The 27464-nt window shown below is 44.1% G+C and overlaps 1 protein-coding gene across 2 annotated transcripts in view; it reads left to right on the forward strand.

Moving 5' to 3' along the window:
- Positions 1–20710: 20710 nt before the first annotated feature.
- Positions 20711–27464, forward strand: part of LOC123385954 — a 124594-nt gene continuing 117840 nt past the window's right edge. Inside the window, exons 1-3 of one of the 2 annotated variants that reach the window (XM_045059371.1) lie at positions 20711–21799; positions 22914–23109; positions 26401–26499. In XM_045059371.1, the coding sequence (XP_044915306.1) occupies positions 26414–26499 (86 nt within the window). In that variant the 5' untranslated portion in view covers positions 20711–21799; positions 22914–23109; positions 26401–26413. Of the gene's footprint in view, positions 21800–22663; positions 23110–26400; positions 26500–27464 lie in introns of those variants that run through there. The other variant, XM_045059370.1, reaches the window with a different exon arrangement.

Below are 27464 nucleotides of genomic sequence, written 5' to 3' on the forward strand. Positions count from 1 at the left end.
ATAACCTTGGTCTGGGGCTCAAGGTCAAAGGCAGAATGGTTGCTCTTGACTCAGGTGTGTGGGCTGGGATGCCAGGCAGTGGGAAGGAGGTGGGCATGTTGCAAAGCTTGACCCATAGCTTCGTGGAGCTATTTTACTATTCAATGAGCCTGCTGCACAGTCAGAGGCAGGACCTGAGCCTCTCTCTGTAGGACATTAGGGAAAAGTCTTTACAGGCTGTCTTGAAGGAGCACTGGGCAGGCCAAGCAGACACTGAAGGAGGAGTACACTGTAGGGCCTGGTCTCTCATTGTTCTCAAAGAGCCTGAGGATGCAACTTCTTTGTGTTCTCCATAGGGTCGTCACTCACTTGGGTCCCCTAGGCCCATGAATAAGGACAGACACAAAGTTTGTCATTGTTTCTGTTGTTTTCAGTATCTAAAGTGTTACCACTCTTCTCTGTGCTTAGTTAGGCCAAGCAGCTGCCTGCCCTGGTGATTAGATGAATTTACCTGGGTGAATGCATGGCTTCATTTCTCTCTCTCTTAACCTGCCTGTGCATTTTTTATTTTTTACAGAGGCTCTATGATTTTTGTTTTAATGTTTTAAACAATTTTAATCAAAGTTTGGAGGATAACAAGATTACATTAATTTCAGGTGTACTTTCTCTTTGTCGTAGGATTTTGTGACATTTTGTACCTCAAATCAAGACTCAGAGCAGCTCCCTTACTCATCCCAAACCCCAGAAAGTCACCAGGGACCCTGGGAATTGACTCATTTGTTCTCCAAGCCTGTGCTTTTTTTTTTTTTTTCAAAAGACAAATTGACCTCTGTTCTATTACAATGAATTAGTTGGCACTAATTTATAGTCACTTTGCTTCCCATCAAATGACTATTAGAAGTAATAAAAGACTGGATAAAGGCTATCCACAAACTCCTAAACTGGAAATATCTGTGGCCAATTGTCTTCACACTTTTAAATCCCATTTAGCAGCTGGTAACCATTCCCTTGCATGGTGTTAGATGCACCCTAATCTTTCTGTGTTTCCTGAGCATTGGAAAAAGAAATATTGTGTGTATGGTTTTCCAACAGAAAAGGTCTGTGTTTCAGCACATGGCCGGAGCATGTGTGAACACACCAGGCTGAGGTAGGAGAGATTTTCCAATACCGCCTTCCAGTCTCTACTCTTACCCCCACTGTGAGGGTTCATTTCTTAGGGCAAAGTGTGTCCTCTGAAAAGTCACGTAGCTGTTGGCAGCAAGAGGTGCACTCCCAGCAGTGAGGGCTCCTGCCTCACTCCTACAGGCTGGCTCACCTCTCTCTGAGTCCTTGGACCTTGAGGACAAGGACGAGAAAGCAGTAGTGAGGGAGAATGTGCGAAAGGAAAATCACATTTACAAGGCCTAGGGGCAATGACTCCAGCTGACAAGATCACAGGAAACACCTCAGACACAACCCTTAAAACCTTGTCCATGGCTGGAAAGGATAGATAGCATTTGTGTGTTTTGCTCACTATTTCTGTTTTCACTGGTTTCTCATATTTATGGGTGCTCATGTTCAGGCAAACTTCTGGCTGCTTCTGAGTCAGGGAGACCATCGAGGAGGACGGTTAGGGTTTGAATACGTTTTTTTGCAGAGGTGAGGAAGGTTGTGTGGAGGGCATGTAAGGTGGAAATAGCTTGGATTGAGGACTAAAGAAAGGGATTTAAAAAATGAAAGAAAAGTAATGTGCATAAGTGAAAAATGGAACAGAGCCATGCCAGAGAGGCAGGTCAAGTCAGGCATCTTCTAGATTTGGTCAATGACAGATGGAAGGCTAAGTTCAACCCATGGGCACCTTCAGTGATACTGCTCAGGGGGTAACCCAAAGGCGCCTGGGCTCTGGTATTTCCTAGTGGTAAGAACACAGGCAAATCATGCGTATCCTTGAACGTCAATCATCTCAAGTATAAACATTCACTGATGTTACCCATCTATCACAGATCAGTCATAGATCACTAACTCAGGAAATGAATGGGTGAGCCCTGGCACTGTCCCAATCACGTGCTCTATCCAGGGAACTTCAAGGGGGCTAGACAAGTTAAAAGCATGGCTCCTGGCTGGGTTTGCCAACACTGTTGCTGAACAAACTCAGACAAACTCAATCAAGAGATGGTGGGGAAAGTGTTGGAAAAGAGAAGGGGAGAAATTTATTTCGGGTGTCTGCAGTCAAGGGAGGTGGCACGCTCAAGCTTAACAACCACCCTCTCCACCAGAAAGATGGACACCTAGAGTTTACAGGAGGGGTTCAGGTGCAAGATGGCAGGCAGAGAGCATGTGATCGTGGATGGGGGTTGCTAGGTGTTTAGTCCATTATCAAGAGAAGTGGACATGTGGGGTGTGGTCTTCTAGGCTCTCAGGGCTTTCAGGATCTGGTGTCTTGGAATGTTCCTGGTCATTGCAAAACACCTTCATCGATGCCTCAAGAAAGCACAGTAAGAAATAAGCACCGTGGGTTTTAGTTAGAGCATGAGTTAAGTGGTCTTGTCTATTTCTGGTTTTAACTATTGAGGTCTTTGGTTGAGCAAGAGGGCTCGCTGACACTAATAATAATAACTAACAATTATATTGTCATAGGAATCAAATAAGAGCATGCATGTGAAAGCATTTGTAAACTGTAAGCACCATTTAATGTAAGATATGAGTACATACCACCTGACTTTCATTATTTACATGAACCAAGCCAGAGGCTGGTCAGATATTACAGTGTGCCTTCAAAGAGTGCATTATTATTGTTTCCAACTTCATAGTAATTTGGACTATGTCAACAGGCTAGCTTAGTGAAAGATGCTGGAATATTCTCTTGTGGTGTGGTAGTAAATAGTGGCAGTCTTAGTTTAAAAAAATGCAAATCTTCCTGCTTTCTAAGTTCTTATAATGCTTCCCAACCTAGCCCATGGTCTGCGTGAGGCACAGATATAAATACTCTGGTAACAGCTCAGGAAGGAACCCCGGTTTCCCATCCCACCAATTCTTTCTTCCTAGAAAATTGGTCACTCTTAGTCATCCTACTTAGGGGATAGAGTTCATTTGGAGGAAAATACATGTTTGTACTCTGGTTTCAGGGAAGACAAATGAGAGAATGCAGTATAAGGGCTTGTGAATTATAAAGTGCTACAGACAAGTGCTATGTCAGTCACAGAGGCATCTCGTTGTATTGAAAATAAATGGTATCTCAAGTCGGAGGAGCTGAGTTCAAGTCCTGACTCGAACACTGTCTGTTTGTATGACCTGGGGCAAATAGGTTAACCTGCCAGTTCCCTGACTGTGTTCTCTGAAAAAGGTGGAAAATGTGGGAAATACCTATCTTAGCAATGCACAGGATGGGGTGAGGACAAAATGTGTGACAACTGTCACGTGTGGATGTATTTGAATATAAAGATGTGAGCCTGTTGTCCACACTCTGTCCTGCTGGGGAGGCCTACAGGTTCTTTCTGCACAGGGTCTGCAACTAGGTTATATGTGTCTGAACCTCACTGAGTCCTGATTGTTGATTCAATAGTCATAACCTTGAAAATCCTCATGACGTTTTAGACCAAGTGGTTGTGAAGTGACAGGAAGTGTCATCTCCCAGGATGGAGCCCAGGTCTGTGCTGCTACTTCTAAACGAAGGCGATCTCTGGTAATCTTTGGTTTTGAAGACCGCTTTTGTGCACTTTCCATCATCTTTATGATGAGAAAGATGTCCTCTGTGTCGCATCCACAGAGCCTCAGCTGAGAAGTGAGTTGCTTTAAAACATTTCATTTCAGATTACTCATAAAGATTTCAGTGGCACTGTTCCTTCATTGCACCTGGTAGTGAATTTTCTTCACGACCACAATAGCATGAGTATCATCTTTGGAGCCTAAATACTGCAGTTTGAAAGTCCCTTGAACCTGAAATAAAACACTTGTTCTCATTAAAGTGTGAGCTTTTCTATGGCTTGGCTTAAATTCCCTTTAAATCTGTTTTGAAATGCAGCTTATGTTAGCCAGTCAAGGATATTTTTCCCTGCCCTCTGCTTCTTCTCTAGAACCCAGAGTGGTTGGTCAGTTCAAGTACATAAGGCAGCCGCAGACTTGATTTGACTGACAGTTTAGGGGAACTCCTGGCCCAGCATGTTAAGTGAAATGGAGTTGGCATTTAGTATGATGCCTTGCTATCTGGAAAAATCTGTCCTTACAGGACCAGGAGTTTTCATTCACCTGAGGAACGCTGACATCTTTCAATACTTATGATGCATTGCTAACACGTTTTCTCCTTTTTTGGCCAGTGCCAACGGGAAAGCATTTTTCAACTGGTGGGACACGACTGACATTTTTGCTTTGCAGGAGAAGAGGCAATATCTTTAGGACATATCACTATTCTTTTTCATTTCCTTTTTAAAAATTATTTTAAATTTTTTAATGTTTATTTTTGAGAGAGAGACAGAATGCAAGTGGGGAGGGTCAGAGAGAGAGGGAGACACAGAATCTGAAGCAGGCTCCAGGCTCTGAGCTGTCAGCACAGAGCCCTATGCGGGGCTCAAACTCATGAACTGTGAGATCATGACCTGAGCTGAAGTCAGATGCTCAAGCAACTGAGCCACCCAGGTGCCCTGCTATTATTTTTCTTAATACTAAAATTTTAGGGCATTGGTTACAAATACATATATGAGGCCTTAATTTAAAAATATTAATGAAATGAGCATGATTCTGTCCTGTTGGGAAGCAGAGTGTTGTGGAAAGGGGCCTGGTTGTGAAATCAAAAGGTTTGGGCTTGCCTCCTGGATATCCTGCTAATTAGCTAGATGACCTTGGGCAAGACAGTTAGCCTTTATAAGTCTTAATTTCTTGCTTTGTGAAGTGGGGCATGATAAGGATGGTTGGGATTTCAAATGACTAATGGATATGATTGTGGGGTGGTATGTAAGTGAAAGATCATCATCAAGAACCTTTATCTTTAGAGCTGCTTTGTCGTTGGAAAGTACATTTTGATTTTGGGGGTTTGGTCAATAGATTTCCTATGATCCTTGCTCTTCTAATTTCAGAGGATAGTGCAAAATCTCAGGGCTTCATGTCAAGATTTCCAATGGTGCCATTATATGATGATGAGGAGGAGGAGGAGGAGAAGGTTCCCTGAGGGAGAAATTTTCACTCAGCTGGATGATGCCTTTCTAAAATCCTTCCAATCCTAAAGTCTTGTTATGATAATATTCGAGCACTAACAATTGCAATTAATCTAAGGGCCTCATGAAACTTAGACATTGTCTTATTCATTCACATCACAGAGAGAGGGAGAACAGCTAGGGAACAGGTGACACTGTGCCCAGGGCTTGACATACAATAGTTGCTTGGTTGTTTTAGCTGACTGAGTATCATTATAGCTTCTCTTTAGGTCTTTTGAGTCAATCCAGTTTAACTGATACTAAGGTAAGCAGGGACCTAAGTGTTATGCAAGGTGCAAAATTATAGAACTCATCAGGCGTTAACAATTGAGTTAATCCCTTCTTCTGCTGTACTGCCTCTCTGTTACCTGTTATCTATATCTGTATCTATATCTACATCTATATCTCTCCTGGAAGGGGACTGTGTCTTTGAGATCTTAAAAGAAAGAGTCCCACTGCTTCCATCATCTGACTCAACCAGAAGCATTTCTGGCTGCCTAAAGCTTGGGCCTGCGGAGGACTGAGATCTGTAGTTGGCATCTCCAGAACAAACAATAGAATTTACTGGGTACGTCTGGCAGAAGGGTAGATTGGTGGAAAGCAGGACAGCTTTGGCATCAGGGAATCACTCTTGTGGGAGGGTCTACCGAGTCATAATCTCCAACCACAGTAGCTGCTGACTGGTTGGGACCACCTTTTCTCCTTCATCACATGGTCTCTGTGTCACCTTATAAGGAAAGGTCAGACTCACCTTCTGATGAGGCCATAGTAACAGCTGCTGTTGCCATGGGCGCATGGATTCTTCCAGCTTGCTCATTCATTCACTCACTCATTCCACAAATATTTATTAAGTGTCTACTATGGAATAGTTCAAAATATTCGTGGCAAAATGGTGAACAAAACCACATAATCTTTGCTTTCCTGGAGTTTCCAATTTATTGTGAAAGAAACACATGGATGAAGGTTGTCTCTCCAGTGGGCATGTCACGCCTGTGACAAGTGCTGGAAGGGAGGGGATTCGGTCTAGAGGGAGAGGTCAGGGAAGGGCTGAAAGAGGAGAGGAGGAAAACAAGGAAAATGGGGCCTGGGGGAGCTTTCAAGGCAGAAGGCGCATGGCACACCAAGGTCTGTCACTCTGGTGGTCTGAAAGAAGGTGATGTCTGAAGGACTGAAGGTGAGGAGAAGTGAAGGTGAGGTGCGATTGGTGAGGGAGAGGCGATTAGGGTCAGGGTTTGGGACCTGAAGTCTATGGACAATGAGAAGACAAAAAGGGCTAAGCACAGGAGCTCTCCCTGAACGTTGGAGAAGGATTGAGGGGGGTACCTGACAGGTGCAGGGACCCCAGGTAGGCTATTGTCTCAGTCTAGGAGAGAGAGAAGCAGCCGTGGAGCAGGGTACTGGCCAAGGAAGGCAGGAGGTGGGAAGACTGAGAGACATCCAGCAGGCAAGGCCTTGGAGAAGGTTTTATTAAAAGGGGAGGGAGAGAGTAGGGTGCCTGGGTGGCTCAGTCGGTTAAGCGTCCGACCTCGGCTCAGGTCATGGTCTCATGGTTTGTGGGTTCAATTCCTACATCAGGCTGTGTGCTGACAGTGTGGAGTCTACTTGGGATTCTCTCTCTCCCTCTCTCTCTCTGCCCCATCCTTGTTCTCTCTCTCTCTCTTTCTTTCTCTCTCTCTCTTGCTCTCAAAATAAATAAATAAACTTAAAAAAAAACCCCAAAAACAAAAACAAGGGGAGGGAGAGAGAGAAGGAGACAGAGGGATGCCCAGGTGAGCCAGGGAGGCCAGAAATGGAAACAAGATCAGAGCTGGAGGAGGCAGAATGCGGGCAGCAGGGAAAAAGTGATAGGAAGGCTCTTGTTCAATTTTTATTCCTTCTGCTTATAAATGCCACTCTAAGCCCGATTTGTCTGATTTGGTTTCAACTTTAAGCAATTTTGCCTTAGAGTTTAACTGTGAGGGGTTATTTAGTTCAGTTTTCAGTTTACTTTTCTGGTCTGCAGGCACATGGCCATGTCTACAAATGCGGACATAGGAAAGGGGACCTTGATACTTGGTCCTTCAGTCCAGAGTTTCTTCCTCTCTTCTGGAATGTGGCTTTCAAGGCAGTCTTCCCCCAGATGCCCCATTTCTCCTCACTAACTTTCACCAATGACTGAGCAAGTTTAGTTAGCCTGAGGTTGCTAGAAGCCTTTCCAGTTTTTGTTTTTCTGCTCAGTAGCCATTCTCCCCTCAGGCAATCTGCTGGGCTTCTTCCAGGCTGAATGGTCTCTGTGACCCAGGAGGTGCCTTCAGGAATCAGGGAGGGTGGGAGCTGGCTCCAGGCAGCTTTCATTTTTTCTCATCCAACCGAGTCCTAACAGAATCCTACCACATCCCAGCCCATGCAAGTTTCAAATTGTTATTTAGGGCCAAGTGGCCTACAGTGACAGTGTGTATTACTTTTATTGTATTAAAGAGAGGTTGGTATTAGATGAAAACTTTGACATTTGGTGTGAGAAAACTATTTTTTTTTTTTTTTTTGCATGGACTTCACTGTTCCTAATACGTCTGTCCATTTTTTCATTCAATTAGTGAACGAATACAAATCTACTGAGCCATTTCCCAAGTGCCAGGAATAGTGTTGAAGATGAGGAAGGGGGGAGATGTGAGGGATGACTGTCAGCAGCCCTGGCAGTGTTTCTCAAAATCCTCCCTGGAGTACTCCCACGGTCCCAGAGACCCAGGGATAATGCAGGCGCAAGTCTTGGCTGTGGTTGTGGCAGAATAACTTCCCATAATCCCCCTTGATATTTGTTTGAGGTCCTCTGTCTCAGTTTAAAATGCCATGTACGCTTTGCACGTAGCTCTCTGATGTATTTAATGTTTAAATATTAAAAATGGCACCCACTGTAAAAAGAAAACAGTTGCCCCAGTTAAGTATATCCTGCTTATCCTGAGTCCCTTTGCCTATGCCTGTGCACCCCCACACAGATATATCCCAAGAAAGACAAGAAGAGAACTCAAAGTCTGGTGGGAGGGACAGCCAGACCAACATGACAACAATGCCAAGGAGAAGATAAGCAATTATAGAAACAGATGCTAAAACTGGGTCTTGAAGAAAGGGCTCCCGATTTTGAGGGCCGGGGGGCGGGGGGGAGCATTTGGGGAAGTAAGGATTGCTTATGTAAGTGTGTGGAGGTCTGAAATAAAATGACTTGTGTCGGGAATAAGTTGCAAGAGCACAGTTGGTGGTGAAGGAATGAGCCAGGAGAGTCAATGGCAGCCTCCAGTGCAAAGGGCGGTGAATGTCACCTGCGAGTCTGAACCAGATCCAGAGCCGCTGATTTGTAAGCAACCAGAAGCATTTGAAGTTTTTCCCAGGTGGGTTTGTGAGCTAGAAATGTCACGGAATAGGAGCCTGCCTCAGAGGGAAGGGCAATTCAGAGTTCAATGCCAGGATTCCCTTCACTCTTGGACCATCTGGAATGTGGAAGGTGGGTGAGAAGCGGGGCCACCCACCCACTTCGGGTGCTGATTAAGTCAGGGGTGGGGAGTCTGGCCATCTGTGTGTTCAAATATCTCATTTCAAATCTGAAAACAAATAGCCAGGTTGGGGACTCTCTGATCTTCTGGAACCCTTTCCTAATGCACAAGAGCAGAGATGGAAGCCTAGAGAGGCAAAGCCACCTGCCAGTGTCACCTCACTCATTATCGGGACTCAAACTCTGCTCCCCAGTCACGAGTTGCCCCCAGGCATCCAGGCTGGGAGTCTTTCTGTTCACCTGCTCCCTTGTGTACTTCTCCGTAAACGAAGGCATGTGGGAGGACAGAGTTGTTTTGCAGGGCACTGGAAGTTTTGTGTCCCAGCCAAGGTCAGTTTAGCACTCTTATTAACATACTGTAGATAATGGATGTCTAAAAGTCTGAGGGCATAAATATTTTAATGTAGCCATACTGTGTCGCTGTTTCTTTCAGACCTGCACTTCAATTTTTATTTACTTTTATATGTTGTTGGCATAGGGCCACAAGGTTTTCCATCAACAGAAATGGCTGCTGATGGAGGCGATTTGCTTTCTCCCCAGCACTGAAGAGAGACCCATTCTCCAAAGCAGGTGTTTTTAGATCAAGATGGGCTGTTGGATGATACAGTGGGGAATACACTTAGTAAAGCAATGCCATAAATTGGGCTAGTGTCGGCTTCCTGATTTAATGCTTTGCTCTATTTGGCCATGAATTATATATTCTTTTCCAGATTGATCATTTCTCCCACTGATAAAGGGACAGTGTTCTACCCAGTGGGTTTGGCCCCTGACCTAAGAAATATACCAATGCATCAAAATTCCCTAAGCTGACAACTTGGATGAACTTTGGAGACTGTAAATCTGCAAAGGCAGAGAGTGGGCAGGCAGGTCTGTGTGCTGGAACTCTCCCCTCCCTCACTTAGTATGCATCGACTACCATGATGGTAGAGCAATTCCTCGTCTGCTTTTTACCCAATGTAATTTGCAAATTGATTATTCTTCCTTGGAAGTCTTTCTTAATTAAATAGTAACTGCAGTTATTACCCTCAGACAAAGGGGACATTTTAGTGTCTTGGCAGAAGACAGCCTTAGCTCAGTGGATTTTCATTTGTTGAACTGCCCACCATGGACTACTGAGTGTAGAGCCCTGCCTGATGGCTCCTTCTAGAGGAATGAGATAGTACTCCTTGCCCACAAGGAGCTAGAAGCAGGTGAGTTCATAATAATGCCTTATAACAAAATATGTATAGAATGCCTTTGCTTTTCAATGCATTTATTTCAAACACTATCCCATTGCATTTTCATACCATGTATGGCAAATGACTGTAGTCTCCATTTGTCAGATGAGGAAAGTAAGGGAGAAAGAATTTAGGGATTTGCCCAAGCTCACATAGGAAAATCAGAAGCAGGACTCGAATATAGAGGACCAGTCTCCTTTTCTGCTCCTCATGTTGAATTAGGCCCACATGTGTTCATTCAACACTCTTAAATTTTTTTTTAATGTTTATTTATTTTTGAGACAGAGACAGAGCATGAGCAGGGAATGGGAAGAGAGCTAGGGAGACACAGAATCTGAAGCAGGTTCCAGCCTCTGAGCTGGCAGAACAGAGCCTGATGTGGGGCTCCAACTCACGAACTAAGAGATCATGACCTGAGCTGAAGTCGTATGCTTAACCGACTGAGTCACACAGGTGCCTCAACACCATTTTTAAAATGCTAAATGTGACTGGGCCCCATGGACATAGGTAGAACTGTCATGAGTGAACAGGCATCTTCACTGGACCCCAGTCCTCCAATCAGGCCACTGTTTCCGAATCCTTGATAGGCATCTGAAAAATCTGGAAAGCTTGTTAAAAAGTTCAGTTACCTGGGCCATAGCCTACCATTTTGATAAGTCTGGGATATGCCCCAGCAAATACATTTTAAAAGTTTTTGAGGTGAACCATATAGCCAGTGGGCCAGTTAGGGTGGAGCCCACAGAACTAGACTTTTATCTTAACTAGGATTGCACAGGGAAGGTGAAATGAAACCTGACATATGATCTTAATCAGACTGGAAATTTATGGGTGAACAGGTGTCACCACCAGGAAGGTCTCAGAGTCTATAGGGAGAGAGGTTGGAAAAAGAAAGCCTACTCCCTTTATCCACACTGGATCTTTCTCTCCGGCTTTTCTTTCCTTCCTTGTTTTCTCTCTTCCACATATAAAATTCCCTTCCTTCATCAAAATCCTACTCATCCTCCAAGACCCAGCTCACATGCTACCTCTTCCATGACATCTTTGCTTTCCTTTCTCATATTCTCTCTTTCCTCTATGATCTTTAACACTTTATACTTCTATGGTCTTACTTAGCCATCCTACATAAGGATATATTCTGCCTTGGGGATACATTTCCTGTTCATCTTTGTCCCTCCCAGGAACTAAAACAGAGCTTGACACATTGGAGATGATCAGTATTTGTTTGTTGAGTTAAATTGACTTACTGAAGTCATATCCCTTACCAATAATTTCTATCCCTTGACAGCTTAAAAAAATAATAAAAAAAAAGCAAAATGCATTTAACTCAAAATACTTGAAGAAAGAATAATTGCTGGTTTCAATGATTAAATATTACATTGGCCATTGGTAAGTTAATTTAAATCACAGATGTAATTACATGTTAGACCTATCTGTGTGAACAGAGGTTGTCCCACACAGCCAGGGGTAACCGGCTTGTAACTCTAAGTCTTGGGTACTTTTCACAAGCAGACCTGCATGCTACTTCCCCTATACCCCAGGGCTGACCTTAGCCTAGTCTCTTCCACCTCGGGAGGAGAAACCTATTTCTGATAGTCTACTCCTTGCCCCAACTCCCTACCTCTGTAAACTGACTCCTAATACCTACCTTAAGCTGCCTTACTTTGAGTCTGTGGAGGCTGGCCCTTGGTCAGGAAAGGGACTGACAAAGCATTTGACAGAAGTGTGCAGCCTGGAGGTGGTGGCTTCACATGGGTGTGCACTCTTGGTTGGAAAGGCTGAAGGTCAGGCCTGGTGTAAGAAGAAAGCCCTTCCTTCTTTCCATTGTCTCTTCCTCTTCCTTTCTGACCCTAAAGTTAGGTTTGAAGAACTGCACCTGGCCGGCTCACTCTGCATGCACAGATTTCTAGCCAAGTTTTTTGGGCCAGGGCCAGGAACACTCAAGGTCGACCATAGCCAGGGTTCGTTTTCCATACAGGTGTGACAAACATGGCGTGCCTACAGGGTTGATTCCTTCTACCCAGAAAAACATCTGTAGGGAAATAGCCTCATGATCTTGTTGGCACCTCTGGAAGTGATGACGAGCTCACATGTTTCTGTGTCCATCATCTCACACCTGGTGGGATGCCTTGACTATCAGCATGGCCCTGAATAAGGAGACACAATCAGAAATGTAACCCAGATTGGGAGAGTCGCAAAGCTCTCTATTAGAGAAACATCAAAGGGTTTTGAGAAGAAAAAATCAACAAGACCATCATGGCTGTCCTCGGATACTCAGATACTTCCTCCTGAGGAAGGAGGACTGTACTCAGATACTTCCTCCTGAGGAAGGAGGACTGAACTTGCCCTGTGGGGTCCTGATGGGTGGAACTTGGCTGAGTCATAAATCCAATTCTCAAATTACCTTCGGTCTCCAATTTCTGGCTATGCTGAATGGCTTCTGTATTCCCTTTGCTGGAACACTCTCCCTGGATAACCTTGACTCCTCCTTTGGGTAAAGGCTTATACTTCACTTCCCTGGAGTGGGGGCCCTTCCTTAAATCCTTCAGATCAGTTTTCTTTAAGGTTTCTTTAAGTGGCACTATTTTGGGCAGGATATTTCTTTGTTGTAGGGGGGTGTGCATTGTAGGATGCTTACTAGTAGCCCTGGCCTCTGCCCACTAGATGCTGGTAGCATTCCTTCAGTTGTGACAATAACAAACGTCTCTAGATAGTGCTAATGGTTCCTTGGGAGTTAAATTGTTCTCCTTTTCCCTAATGCAGTTGAGAACCAGCGCTCTAGACTAGTGTTTCCAGAGCACCCAGTTTTTACTCCTGTAGCATTCATTATATCTTTCCCACTTCTAGAGTTTTCCATGCTCGTTTAATGTCCATCTCCTCCCTCATCAGCTCCCTGATAGCAGCGGTGACTCCAGTGTTCTTTGCTGGTCATAACCTTTTGAAGTGTTTTAAAAAAATCAATGAAAGGATAAACTCATCTAAATAAGAACTTTACAGCTCTCAGAGCTGTCCACAGACAGCATACTTCTCCCTCTATTAAATGTCCTATCATTTACTAGGGCTCCAGACAAGGCAGACAACCACTTGATGATGTTGTAGAGGAGACTTAAGCCCTGAATGGGTGATCCTGAAGGTTCCTCCCAGTTATGAGATTGTATGGAATGTGGGCTTTCAGCCAACCACCCTGTGGGTAACTAATTAAATCACAAGGAAGAGGCCAACCACCCCATCAAGAGTCAGGTGCTAAGTGTTCCCAGGAAGGGGTGATGTAGCTTGGGGAGTGACCTTTAAGTGGGTCAAGAGTCACATGAATATGGAATGCATTTCCCTTCCCTTTCTCCTCTCCTCAGAGGTCATTTGACCCATATCCTCAGGGGTAAGATCATGCTTGAAGGGTTTAGAAAACATCTAAGTCCCAGTAAATCTCACTCTCCACTTACAGTGAGCAGAGCCAGGCAACCTTCTGGTGTGTGATGTGGATGAGAGAGGAACCCAGCACACTTCACTGGACGGTGCAGGAGTTGCCTGGGGCAGTGTTCTTCAGACTTTGAAGGTTACAGCATGTGTGATTTATTGCTCTATTTTTCTTTCTCTATAACCCCGTTTCTACTGGGGCAAAGAGCAGTAAGCAGAGACAAATGGATGCCCACTAGGCCCACATTTGGTTCCAAGGGCCATGAAAGAATCAGCTTCGATTGTTGAGCCCTGGGTGCCTATGTGCCTGGCACTGTGCTGGGCACTTTCACAGGCATGATCTCATTTAATTTTCACAACCCAGTGAAGGAGATACAATTAATTCTATTTTCCAAAGAAGCAACTGAAGGAGTCAGCAACTTGCCCAATATCACACAGTCAGTAAGAAGCCTGGGCCTGGGTCTGAATCCACTCACACCTGCTATGCCCCCTGCATGTCCCACCACCAGCAAAATGTGAAAACCTTTTACCCCAAGTCTCTGTCTCAGAGAGCTCCTGTAATTTGGCATAATCATGATGAAAACTATCCTTGAACCCAAAGCTGCTTTTGTGGCTGCTGCTTATGATCTTTCCAGATTGACTTGATTATGCCTTTGCAAATCTCTCTTTACATATCTGCAACTGAGCCTTCTTAAATTATTGTGCTTCTAATTTAACATGGTGAATTGCACACAAATGTTTACTTCTCTCTAGAAACGAAAGCAGAGGAATAAAGAAGGATAAACCTACAGGGAGAAAGAAAAGGCTAGTGAGGATCTCAAACAAAATGTGGAAGATGAAAACTGGATGGATGAACAATAAATGACCCGGAATCGCAGAGAAATCTAAAACCCAAATGTCTAGGGGTGGGGACGGGTGCAGTGGGAACAGGGTGGGATATAGGGATGTCAGTGGGAAGTCAGTAAGATGCAAGACAGGTCCCACTGCAGAATCTCAGAAAGAATAAAGATGAAAGTGCTGAGTGCTACTGAGTACAGGAAAAAGAAGTGAGGCCACCTCCCTGCTCCCAGCCGCATGACCCCTTCTCTCTGACCTAAGCAGACTGCCTGAGTAAAGTATATTCTGTAGAATGTAAACCAGAAAAACTCTGGAGTCAGACATGCCAGCTATAGCCAAAGCCTGGGAAGAGACACTGGTGGAAGCAGAGGTTTAAATTAAAGTTTGCGTAGTGCATGGCAGGATTTCACAAACCCCTTTCTCCTGATTGCCTCCCAGCCTTCTGGAAGCTAGGCTTCTACCCAATACCCCAGGTAAGAAACTGGAAAATTCCTCTCAAAGGAAACTGACCTCAGAGAAAGGACCTAAAGATTTGGACATTTGGGGAATCCTCTGATAGATGATCAGATCCACCTCATCCTGTAGGGTGGCCCATGGTGGGCAAACTCTATCTGTGCCATATAGACCATCCAATCAGTGGTTAAGCGCCTCACTCTGCAGAGCCCTAAATGATGGTATTGCTGAAATTGGACCTTTCTTTGTCACCAAAGAAGCAACTTTGTTGCTACTGAGGCACCGTTTGCTAACTTCATATTTGAATTTCTTGACTTTCTCATTGCAAAAGCCTTAGTTCTTATTTCCCTAAACACTTTGGCCCTCTCCTTTACAAAGCTGGCCCTCTTCCCCCTCTGTATCTCCATACCTCCACTCCCCACCCAGTCTCCGAAATGTTAGATTTGTTTGTTTGTTTTTATTCTGACAGAGATTAAAACTTGGATACACTTAGTGGGGGCTGATAGACCTGATTCCCATTGTATGTTGTTTGACCCTAATTTAAATGTTTCATTGGTTATTATTGTGTTGGTGTTTTTGTGTTACTTATGTTTTATGTCATTTTTCCCCACCTTACTCTTTGAATGCTCTGAACCTGATCATGGTTTCCTGGGAATAAATAACAAGTGCTTTAAAGCTTTTTGTGCTCTTGCCAGATACCATTATCTAGAAATATGTTGGCATCTCATATAAACATATGTTTAGATTTCTGTAACTAAATGTATCCTTATGTATGACTTATTATTATAACTGAATTCATCTATAAAGATATAACTTTATTTACACGTGTGATCTATTATAAGCTTCTACATTTCTATTCAATTGGTACATGTGCCCCAGAAAGAATGTGTCACTTTTCCTTAGGAATAAAATCACATTATTTTGAGCTTAAATGAACACGAGCAGTTTTTACCTTATTAAGTAGTGTTTTCAGCATTTATCATTTAAAAAGGCCCATGCTAAAGGATGATGTTCTGAGACATTTCAAGGTGACCTCTAGCTCTAGAGCTGAAACAAATGAGAAAATATGGTAAAGGCTGATACTCGTGGATGTTTTGCAAAAGAAAGCAACGTGGTGAAGTGGAAATGGCAGGGGATTGAAGCCAGAGACCTAGAAAGCTCAAGCTCTTCGTTGACTGACCGTGTGATCTTGTGTGAGCCCTGGCTATGGGACCTAGAAAAAATGCAGATCATATTCATGACCTCACAGTTTTATTATGCATGGAGTTAATGTGTATGAAAGCATAACAGTAAATTGTGAGGCATATTTAAACTGTTGTATATCCAAGCCTGTTTTATCACCTTGTTGTTTACAGTGCCTTGGGCACAGTAGTCATTCAATAAATATTTGTTAGATAATAAAGCAGTAAATGAATTTGTGAGCCTGAATCTTCAAAGTATTTTTGTACCCCTCCAAGTCATAGATTAGACATTTATAAAATTGAAAATTTATAAGTTGTTGCTGGATAATCAGATCTCTCGATTCAGAGGTAAAAGACAACTATTCAGGTTTGCAAGCCTTCCTTGCATATGGGACACTAAACGGCAGGGCTGATTATGAGAAATTGTCATCATCCTGCTTAAATATAAGATCATAGATTGGGGGAGCCTTAGAGATAATCACTTCCTCAAATATGAGAAATTTGAAGCCCAGAGGCTCTTGGAAGTCAGTAACTTTATGTAATTTTTCTCTTCTGTAGCTCTAGGGCTATTGTAGATAGTTGTACAACACATACATTTAAAAAAAAAATGGTTTTCAAGGATTGTGCTAAGCACTGGGGAAATAAGAATCAGCAAGACAAACCCCTCCCCTCTGAGAAACTCAACCATCTAGACAGACATGGAAAGCAGTAAGTATACTATTGTTGTTACTAATGTTGTGGTGCAATTATGGGGGCAAAAGGGAACTGCCAGGGGAAGCTTTGAAGGGAGATCATGTTCACCGTGTCTTAGCTTGGGTTCCCAGAAGAGGGTGAGTGGGCAAGTGATTTCTTAAGGAAGTGTTCTTGGGAAGACCTAACAAGGGAGTATAGAGAGAGAGGATGAGAGGGTCAGGAGAAGACCCAAGCAAAGATGAGATTTCTGGCTCACTCCCATGGAGAGTAGGCTAGCCTGATGCTGTGAGGGAACTCTAGGGAATAATTTATACCTCAGTTTGCCCCTGGCTTCCAGGCAAGGGAACTGGGCTTTCATCATCTCACGTTAGTTGGTCATTGGCCAAAAGCCATGATGGACAGGTTTGGGAAGAGCTTAAGGGCAGATTTGTTCTAGTTGCCAGAGGGTAGGTCTCTGAAGGTTATTGCAGGTGTTGACCATTATAAACAAAAGCATACAGAAAATTGGGGCCAGGTGTGCAAAAACAATAATAGGAATCTGGGTGAAGTACTAGCAGTGTCCATCTCACCCGAGGTATATGAGGATGATGTGAAGTGGATGGAAAGGGCATTCCAGGCTGAGTCATCACATGAACAAAGGCTCTGAAGGTGATGGAGGAGCGGAAAAGTAGGCTCGAGTCAGATTATGCATTTTTGTTTTTGTTGTTGTGTTTGTTTTTAATGTTTATTTATTTTTGAGAGAGAGAGAGACAGAGAGAGACAGAGAGAGAGAGGCCACACGAAAGTGGGGAAGGAGGAGAGAGAGAAGGAGACAGAGAATCCAAAGCAGGCTCTGACTGACCTGAGCACAGAGCCCAACAAGGTGTTCGAACCCACAAACCATGAGATCATGACCTGAGCTATCAGTGCAGAGCTCGTCAAGGCGCTCAAACTCACAGACCATGAGTGAGATCATGAGTTACCTGAAGTCGGATGCTTAACCACCTGAGCCACCCAGGTACCTCGGTTTTTGGGGGGTTTTTTGTTTGTTTGTTTTAATTTGGGTGCAAGAAAAGGAGATCTACTGGAGGTATTTCAAATAACAGATGGCTTATTGTAACAATACATAGGCTCAGGAATCTTAGGAAAGGCCTTGCCCCAGGAAGAGCAGACCTCAAGAAACTACAATTCCAGGGGTGCCTGGGTGGCTCAGTCAGTTAAGCATCTGACTTCAGCTCAGGTCATGATCTCATGGTTGGGTTCGTGAGTTCAAGCCCCACATCAGGCTGGTGGTAGGGAACCTGCTTGGAATTCCCTCTCTCTGTCCTCACTGTCTCTCTCTCCCTTCCCTACATGTGCACACACATACTCTTTCAAAATAAATACATAAACTGAAGAAAATAAAAACCCTACAGTTCCACAACAAGCGGACTCAGGGGTCTTGGCCCTGGTGCTCAGCTTCTGCTTTTCTCTATCTTTACTTTCCATGTCTGCTTCCATTTCTACCCACATCCTTCTCTCACCAGGTTTCTGATTTCAGATTTCCAGGGTAAGCTGTGTGGACAAGAAGATGCCCACTGACGGGCCATAGCATAAGTTGTTGCGCAATAGATGAGTTCAGTTGCTGTCCTAGGTTCAGGTGCCCAGTAATGGTCCAACTGGCTATGCCTGGGGGGAGGAGCCTAGTTGCATAATGATATCATATAATAAGAGTAGCTAAGGTTTACTGAGTACTGTTCTGAGCATTTTATATGTATTATTTTATTTTATCATCACATTAATTTAATCAGTATTCATTTAATTCACTTTCACATTCACTTAATCAATTCATGAGATTGTTCTATGACTATTTTCAGTTTATAGGTGAGGAAATGAAGTCTTAGAGGTCTGCATCACTGGTAGGTGGTGAACTTCCTTGAAGGGAGCTGTAGACAAGGCAGAAGGCAGGGTTAGCACGTCCAGTCAACAGCTTTACTTCTTCATGAAGGAATATGGAATGCGTCTGATGGCAGTCATAGCCACATGTCTGTAAAGGTGGGATAAAATCTTAGGTGTGATCTGGTATCAGGCTTGGGGTGAAGAGTTGATGAAATATTCTAGTGCTAAAAATATCCCATGAATATTCTATTTGTTTCGTTCTTGCATAATTTCCTCTACCAGCATTGGCTTCAACTTATTAAACTATTTTGGGTAAGAAGCAAGGGTCTCTAGCAGCTGAACAGAAAACTTAGGAAGTCCGCACACAAGAACAAAGTCTCTGTTTTCAGAGAAGTCTCTCTGCGTCTCCAGAGTGGTTATGTGTGGGTCTGCCCTGGTTATGAGGGACATGGTGGGATGGATGCATGATGCTGAAGGTACCTGGGACTCCCCTCTTTGGTGAAATAAGAGTTTTAATGGACTCTGCAGGCATGGTAAGCCAGCTTCATCTTGGCAACCTGGAAACAGAGTGGTGAGTGATTATCTGTCGTAGGCTTCTTCCCAAAAGTATGGAATTTAGCACTATTACTTCTTGTTCAAAGGAGGAACCACAGGGAGATGAGATTGTTTTGGCCTAACTTTCCCCTTGTATTCAGCCTTAAACTGGCTGTGCAGCATTAGAAGTACCAGAAAAATATTTCTAGGGAGGAAGTGAGAAGGTAAATGTGGACCCTATGCCTGGCCTCTCATTGTATTTCCTTGTCAGTGACTCAGTGCAGATCACTTCCCTGCCAGAAACCAAAAGACTCCCTGAGTCTGGGGCCTGAGGCTGAAATGTGATCAGTTTAGTTGCCCATCATTAAGCTTTATTTTTAACTCCATTACAGAGACAAGAATAAGATACACTATGTGGAGAGAGGAACACTTACAGAAACCCATCCTGAGAATAGAGGGCAGGGACTGTTCAAGTGTCACATTGTTTCACTGTCTCTTTGGGATCGAGTGGCAGTGGGTTGTTGGGAAAGAACCCTGGGCTGAAGGACTGGCTCATCTACCACAAACAGTTCTGTGCCTCAGTTTCCTCGTCCATAAAATGAGGCTTCTGGACTCAGTCTCTAAGGTCTCCTTCAGTCCTCATATCTAACAAATGTAGAGGGTGTAAGCTACACCATCTCCTAAAAGCAAAATCAGAGGTACGTCAATTTCAGTTTCACTTTTGGGTGGGTTATTGAACAAAACTTTTGAAATAAAAAAAATTTATATTACTTTGTAACTTCCTGTTGGAGCTGCCACTGAGCCCTTCCTAGGGTTATACCTGGGCCCCCTTTTCAGGCCAAACTGGTTCTAGCACCCTCCATCCTTTCTCATAGAACCTTCTAGTATGTACACACATGCATTCGTACACACATAGTACATACAAATCTGGTTGAAGCATGGGATGCCATTTCTTATCTGAGGAGACCAAAAAAATAACAAACTTACAGAGCTTGCAAAAGTCCTTTCAAGGTTCTTGTGGAGAACACTGTTCTAGAGTCTCTGGCATCCTCCCGAGATGTAATTGGAAACACAGTTGGCCTCTGTCTTCTGTTCACTGATCCTTTCCTCCATCCAGCTTCTGCTCAGCCAAAGGGCATGTGGTCCCTTCCTCCTGGAGGAGAGAGAGGACAATTCAGGCAGATTAACATATGCCTTTATATGACCTCCATTTTACCAGGCTTTTCCCCAGGACAGGCATTTTCTTATACTTTCTGTCTTCCTTATTATGTTGACCTGTGGCAATTTCTCTTTTGTAACCTGCAAACCAGAGGGCTTGTGTGCTTTCTTCAGGGAGGTGGGAGAGAAGGAGAAACTGTAGATTTGTCTTCTCCATAATAAACCAAGGAGGAGGAAAACTCTGAGGTGAGGGAGGGAAAGGAGCAAAGGCAGCGAGTGGGTAGTCCAACCACAAGTCCTGCAAGGGAACTGTCCTTGAGTCAACTTCAGGGTCTAGAAGAGGTCCAGGCAAGTATGCAGCATCTGGAAGCTTCCTTTGCAGTTCCTTAGCAATAGTAGCATCTTGTCCTCCTTGTGAACATTACATGAGGCAAATTCCACTTCTAGTTCATTTTCTTGACATGGAAACACAAAGAAAGGAAGATGGTGAGACAAATGATCATTGTCTTTTGCCTTGGCCCTCCTCTCTGGAGGTCCGAAATGCTCCTGGAATGGACCTGGAAGATGCAAATACTAACTTATACCTTTATCACCCGTCACTCTAGGATTTCATAAACTAGAGAACAAATTAGGGCTTCCTGGAAGGGTGGGATGTGCTCATGGGAACTTAAACACAGTCTTATCTAAGGTACATTTTACTGGTAATCACTAGTCTTTTCAGTTCTTTTTTTTTCTGAAGATTGTGAATGTGGAATATTGTTTCACACTCCCTCTATAGGCAAGTTCCTTTCTTTTGACACAGTGAATGATTGGAAGGGTCACAAGATCACTGAGTTACCTCATAGAGGACAACTCCCTGGAGAGTTACCCACACCCATAGCAGACCTGTGTGAGTGACATATTAACTTTTCTTGCCTTAAGCCACTGAGATTTTGGTATTGTTTGTTACTGCAGCATAACAAGCCTATGCTGACCAATACACAGACTCAGTTTCAGACCATTTCTCAAACTTATGTCTTCATGAAAACCACCTTCAGTGCTTTAAAGCTCACCCCAAAGCTTCTGATCGCATATATCTGAGGCAGGGGCCCACGAATCTGCATTTGAATTGTATGTTAAACCACTCACAGAAATTCTGGTTCAATCTGTGAATCTGTCATTTCCTGAGGTCCACACTTGGAGAAACACTTGCAGGCAGGTTGAAGATGTTAATTTGCATTGCTTGCTGTTGAAGTTGTGTTTTTCTCTTACTTTGAAGACCTCATTTACTTTCTTAGCCACTGGAAAAACAGAAGAAGGACTAAGAGATAGGTTTACCAGTGAAGGAATGCTCACTACAGTCATGGTCTCTGACACAAAACTCATGTGTATCTCTTAAGAGTTTTCCTCCTCCTTGGTTTATTATGGAGAAGACAAATCTACAGTTTCTCCTTCTCTCCCACCTCCCTGAAGAAAGCACACAAGCCCTCTGGTTTGCAGGTTACAAAAGAGAAATTGCCACAGGTCAACATAATAAGGAAGACAGAAAGTATAAGAAAATGCCTGTCCTGGGGAAAAGCCTGGTAAAATGGAGGTCATATAAAGGCATATGTTAATCTGCCTGAATTGTCCTCTCTCTCCTCCAGGAGGAAGGGACCACATGCCCTTTGGCTGAGCAGAAGCTGGATGGAGGAAAGGATCAGTGAACAGAAGACAGAGGCCAACTGTGTTTCCAATTACATCTCGGGAGGATGCCAGAGACTCTAGAACAGTGTTCTCCACAAGAACCTTGAAAGGACTTTTGCAAGCTCTGTAAGTTTGTTATTTTTTTGGTCTCCTCAGATAAGAAATGGCATCCCATGCTTCAACCAGATTTGTATGTACTATGTGTGTACGAATGCATGTGTGTACATACTAGAAGGTTCTATGAGAAAGGATGGAGGGTGCTAGAACCAGTTTGGCCTGAAAAGGGGGCCCAGGTATAACCCTAGGAAGGGCTCAGTGGCAGCTCCAACAGGAAGTTACAAAGTAATATAAATTTTTTTTATTTCAAAAGTTTTGTTCAAAGCTAGGTTTCAGGAATGGTTTATTTCAGTAAAAAAGAACAATTGTGATTACCTTGGCAGTGCCAGGTGCACTTAGGGACAAGGTGCTGTCCTGACCTGGTTGTTGCAGAGGGAAGTTGGGTGATGGCCAAGCCCAGTGTGGACAGAGCCAAGGCACAAGGCTCTGTTGGTAAGGGCTGTGGGAATTGTAAACCCAAAGTACCATGGGAGTTCAGAGAAGGGGAAGATTTCAGTTTTCTTTGAATATTGACTTGCTACGGCATAATAACAGTAATATCTTCTAAGAATGACAGTCAGGCGTTTCTCACAAGGGCTAATGAATCACTCCGTTTAGCTGTGACAACAGCGAGGCAAAGAAATATCTTCAAGGGCCCAGACGTTATTTTTCTAGCCCTGTCCCAGGGGCATAATGGGCTTAGAAGTTATGACAAATTATCTGCTTGTAGCAAATCTACACGAGCCTTTTTATAAAGATGGAAGTTTGGGCCTGAGTTAATGGGTTATTATTGGCAAGGGAAATAAAGTTGGATAAGGAGGGCGGTCCGGCTAGGAAGGGCTTTCAGAAGCAGTCCAAGAGCTCAGCCCTAGCTCAGGAAGCCAGGGACTAGCAACTGGTCCAGAGGCAGGGACCAAGCCTCTATGCAGTTGCAGGCCATTGCTGTGTGTTAGTGTCCCAACAGTCATTCTGCACGTGGAAGCTGAGGGCAAAGTCGCCGGACCACTGTACCGGGAAATGGAAAGGAAATAAAACAGAAGTAATTAAGGAAACCAAGTGAAACTCTAGATGTGAGGAGAATATGATGCTATGTATTTGTTTTTAACCATGCTAATTTAGTTTCTCATCAGCATTGTTTTCCTAGGAGGAAGCATCCCTTAATTTCACACTGCCCGTGTTTCTGCTTCTGTGTGCCCCACTGACATTTGGAATGTCCAGCCTCTGTGTTCTTTCTGTGCCTTGGGAGGAAGAAGTCAACCCTGTAGACAGGATGCTTAGGAAGCAGAGCCTTGTTTTGGCAGAGATGTGTGTTTCCATATTCATTTATGTTCTACTAAAAGGTATGTAGAAACAGTAACCTATGAATTATCCTTTTCCATAACCTTAAAACACACACACACACACACACACACACACACACACACACACATCTTAAATAAATATAGAGTGCATAAATATTTTTTAAACACAACAGTGAACTGTTTGTATCTTTTGCTAATGCCTCTATTTACCTGCATTGACATAAAAAATGAACCAATAAAACTCTGTGTCCTGTGGAAAACGTACAAATGCTATCTGATATTGCTCTTAGATGTAATGGTAATTAATGTCAAATCACAAATAAACAGAGTTTTAAAAGAAAAAAAAAACAGAAGAACGTAGCTGACCTCAAGTGACCTCGAGCCCTGGGCATTGTGTGGTCAGGACGCCTACGATGGACACTTAAGGAAAGCAAGCAGACTGACAGAGAAGCAGGATGGGGCAGTCTTCCAGAGCCAAGGTGGCCATTAGCCTTGCTACGGTTCTGGGCACTTCACCCTGATCTCTCCATTAATGGGATTCCACTACATTCCCAATGCTTGCTCCCCTCTTCCTTGGCCTTACTGCTCTGTTCACTCAGGGTGTCTGCCTCCTCATTACTTGGCTTCTTCATAGCCCACGATGGCCCCTGCTCTTGTCTTACAACATGGCCTTTCAGCTTGTTTCTTACTGCAAATTGCCTGCTCATATCTATTTCATTTATTTATTATTTTCCAATTTCAGCTTCCCACAGAGAAAATCTGAAAGGACCAGCTCGTTTTATTTTGTGCCAACCCATTTTACTACTTCTTCTTCTTCTTCCTCCTCCTCCTCCTCCTCCTCCTCTTCTTCTTCTTCTTCTTCTTCTTCTTCTTCTTCTTCTTCTTCTTCTTCTTCTTCAAAGAACAGCTTTATTGAGATATAATTAAGATACAGAGAACTGCAAATATGTAATGTGTATATTTGATGAGTTTGAACATAAACACTCATGAAACCATCACCACAATCAAAGTATGGGTCACTGCAGCAATAGCACTGCTAGGAATTTACCCAAGGGATACAGGAGTGCTGATGCATAGGGGCACTTGTACCCCAATGTTTATAGCAGCACTTTCAACAATAGCCAAATTATGGAAAGAACCTAAATGTCCATAAACTGATGAATGGAATAAGAAATTGTGGTTTATATACACAATGGAGTACTACATGGCAATGAGAAAGAACGAAATATGGCCCTTTGTAGCAACGTGGATGGAACAGGAGAGTGTGATGCTAAGTGAAATAAGCCATACAGAGAAAGACAGATACCATATGGTTTCACTCTTACGTGGATCCTGAGAAACTTAACAGAAACCCATGGGGGAGGGGAAGGAAAAAAAAAGAGGTTAGAGTGGGAGAGAGCCAAAGCCTAAGAGACTCTTAAAAACTGAGAACAAACTGAGGGTTGATGGGGGGTGGGAGGGAGGGGAGGGTGGGTGATGGGTATTGAGGAGGGCACCTTTTGGGATGAGCACTGGGTATTGTATGGAAACCAATTTGACAATAAACTTCACATATTGAAAAAAAAGGAAAAAAAATCTATTGGAACAACAGGGTAAAATAAATAAATAAATAAACATTAAAAAAGAGAATAAAACAAAAAAAAAACAACAAAGTATGGGTCACTGGTGAGTCAGTTGATTGGCTCCCATGGAGTATGTGCAGCCAATCACAGCTGTGGTCCCTGTGGGAGACCAGAAGGCGTCAGGCCCATGTGGTTAGCACAGGAGTGTCTTTCAGCAGGAGCTGGGGCAGGGTAGGTACTGTGAGTGGCACATTTTGCCATGCTCTCATGCCTACTAGTTTCCCTAGCCTTTCTTCTAGGTGGTAGGTAGGTTGGGGGTCTGAGACTCCAGTTCCTGGGGTGATGGGCACAGAAGGCCCTGGCATTCTTTCTGCCTGTCCTGCTGTGGTCATAGCATAAGCCTGTGCCAGAGTCCACAGCAATCCCCCTATACTAGGTCAGGGCATGACAGATCAATGTAAGTGAGTCTCTCACTGAAAATGCTAAAACAAAAGAGAAGTCAAGATTTGTCTCTTGTGGGGCTCCCTTTGTGTCTCCACTTCTGTGTGTGAGAGCCTCATGTGGCAGATAGGAGGGGCTGCCCTCTCACTGATGAGGTAAGGAGTCTGTAGCAGGCAGCATCCTTAGCAGCAAGGTCAAAACCCAAATCCAGCTTATTTCATTCAGGAGAGGTATGATCAGACAATAGCGGGGAGCTCTGAGATTCTCCAGGAGGGTTTGGAAGCTGTATTACCAGGTATAACCCACTTGGTCATTGAAGACACCTCTTTAAATTTTGTTTTTAATATTTATTCATTTTGAGAGATAGAGTGTGAGTGGGGGAGGGGCAAAGAGAGAGACACACACACAATCCAAAGCAGGCTCCAGGCTCTGAGCTGTCAGCACAGAGTCTGAGGTGGGGCTCAAACTCACGGACTGCCAGATCATGACCTGAGGTGAAGTCGGACACTTAATCAAATGAGCCACCCAGGCATCTCTCTAGATTTTTTTTTAATGTTTTATTTATTTTTGAGGGGGAGGGTAGTGAGAGACGGAGATGCTGAGTTTGAAGCAGGCTCTAGGCTCTGAGCTGTCAACACAGAGCCCAACGCAGGGTTTGAACCCACGAACTGTGAGAACATGACCTGAGCCAAGGTCGGATACTCAACCGACTGAGCTACCCAGGCGCCCCTGAAGACACCTCTCTAACTGCCATTGGGTATCGGGGCTCAGCTTGTTTCCCTGCACCACAGTCCTAGACTCTGCTGCTTAAACAGCAGCCACACTTGCTTCTGGAAAGCAGGCATAGCCACCACCAGCCTTTGCCAGAATGAGCTCTCCAAGGCCCAGGCTTTTCCCAATTTAAAACAGAGGGGGTGCTTGCTGTCTGATGGTGGGTCCTAGGTTACATGTCCAGGCCCTAGTTGCAAGGAAAGTTAGCAATGCACCTTGCAGCAGTGGTCTCTGCTTTTTAAGGTAGAGGGTTCCTCAAACATGGAAATAGCATTCAAGTACTAGGCAGTAAGACAAATGACAAAGATTATCCCCTGGGGCCTTGTCCATTCTAAAACAGGAGAGCAATGTGAGGAAAACCATGTGTTCGTGTACTACATGTTTGTCTTCTCCCCAAATTCATGTATAAAAGCCCTACCCTCTAATATGATGGTATTTGGAGATGGGACTTTTGTGAGCAGTTAGACCCTAAGGGTAGAGTCCTCATGATGGGATTACAGCCCTTATAAGAAAACACACAAGAGAACATGCTCCTCTCTCTGCTTTCCATGTGAAGATAAAACCAGAAGATGGTCAGCTGCACAGAAGGAAGAGGGCCCTTACCAAGAATGGAATCTGCCAGCACCTTGACCTTGGACTTCCAGCCTCCACAACCGTGAGAAAGAATTGTCTTTTGGTTAAGTCCCCCTGGTCCATGGTATCTTGTTATAGCAGTTGGAGCTGACTAAACACACCGTTTTGGGGAAATAGGCCTGGCGGAGTTTTTAGGACAGATTGTACGAGAGAGATTGAAAGGGAGGGACTACATAAGGAGTGGTATAGGAATGATCTGATTACCTTGTGGTGGTGTCTCACCAAGGGAGGAGAACTCTAGTCTCATGTAGATAATTTCTTTCTTTTTAAAAGTATTCTTTAATTTTTTTAATGTTTATTTATTTTTGAGAAAGAGAGAGACAGAGACAGACAGACCGTGAGCAGGGGAGGGGCAGAAAGAGAGGGAGACACAGAATCTGAAGCAGGCTGCAGGCTCCGAGCCGTCAGCACAGAGCCCCATGTGGGGCTCAAACTCATGAACCATGAGATCATGACCTGGGCCGAAGTCAGATGCTTAACTGACTGAACCATCCAGGCACCCCTCATATAGATTCTCTCTAAGCAGTCTCAATCTTGAGGGGCATAAGCTGAGACAGACAGACCAATAAGCACACAGGCAGATACACGGACAGGCAGATTCATCCGGAGCGCAGGAGGTGGTACCGTCTAGTCGTGGAGGTGTGCTTCAGCTCCAGAGCCCGAGGTGAAGACTCCAGCCCACTACTGGATGCCTTGCTAGCTATGGAAACTGGGGTCAGTTAATTCGCCTGTAAGCCTCAGACTTGCCAACTGTAAAAAGGGGATACTGACAGCGTCTATAACGTGCAGTGACAACCAGAAGGACTTGTGCACAAAGAACTGGCAGAGTGGCTGCCCCAGCCAGATTGCCAATAAATGCTGTGTATTAATAATGATATTCTGACGTGAGGTCGTGAGGCTGGCCTGTTTGGGAGGCATGGAAGTGAGGCAGGGAGGGTGAACGTGGGGGGGATGTGAAAGGCAGCACAGACGGGGCATTGTGACAGA

The sequence above is a fragment of the Felis catus genome, chromosome B3 (genome assembly GCF_018350175.1).
Source record: "Felis catus isolate Fca126 chromosome B3, F.catus_Fca126_mat1.0, whole genome shotgun sequence".
NCBI lineage: Eukaryota > Metazoa > Chordata > Mammalia > Carnivora > Felidae > Felis > Felis catus.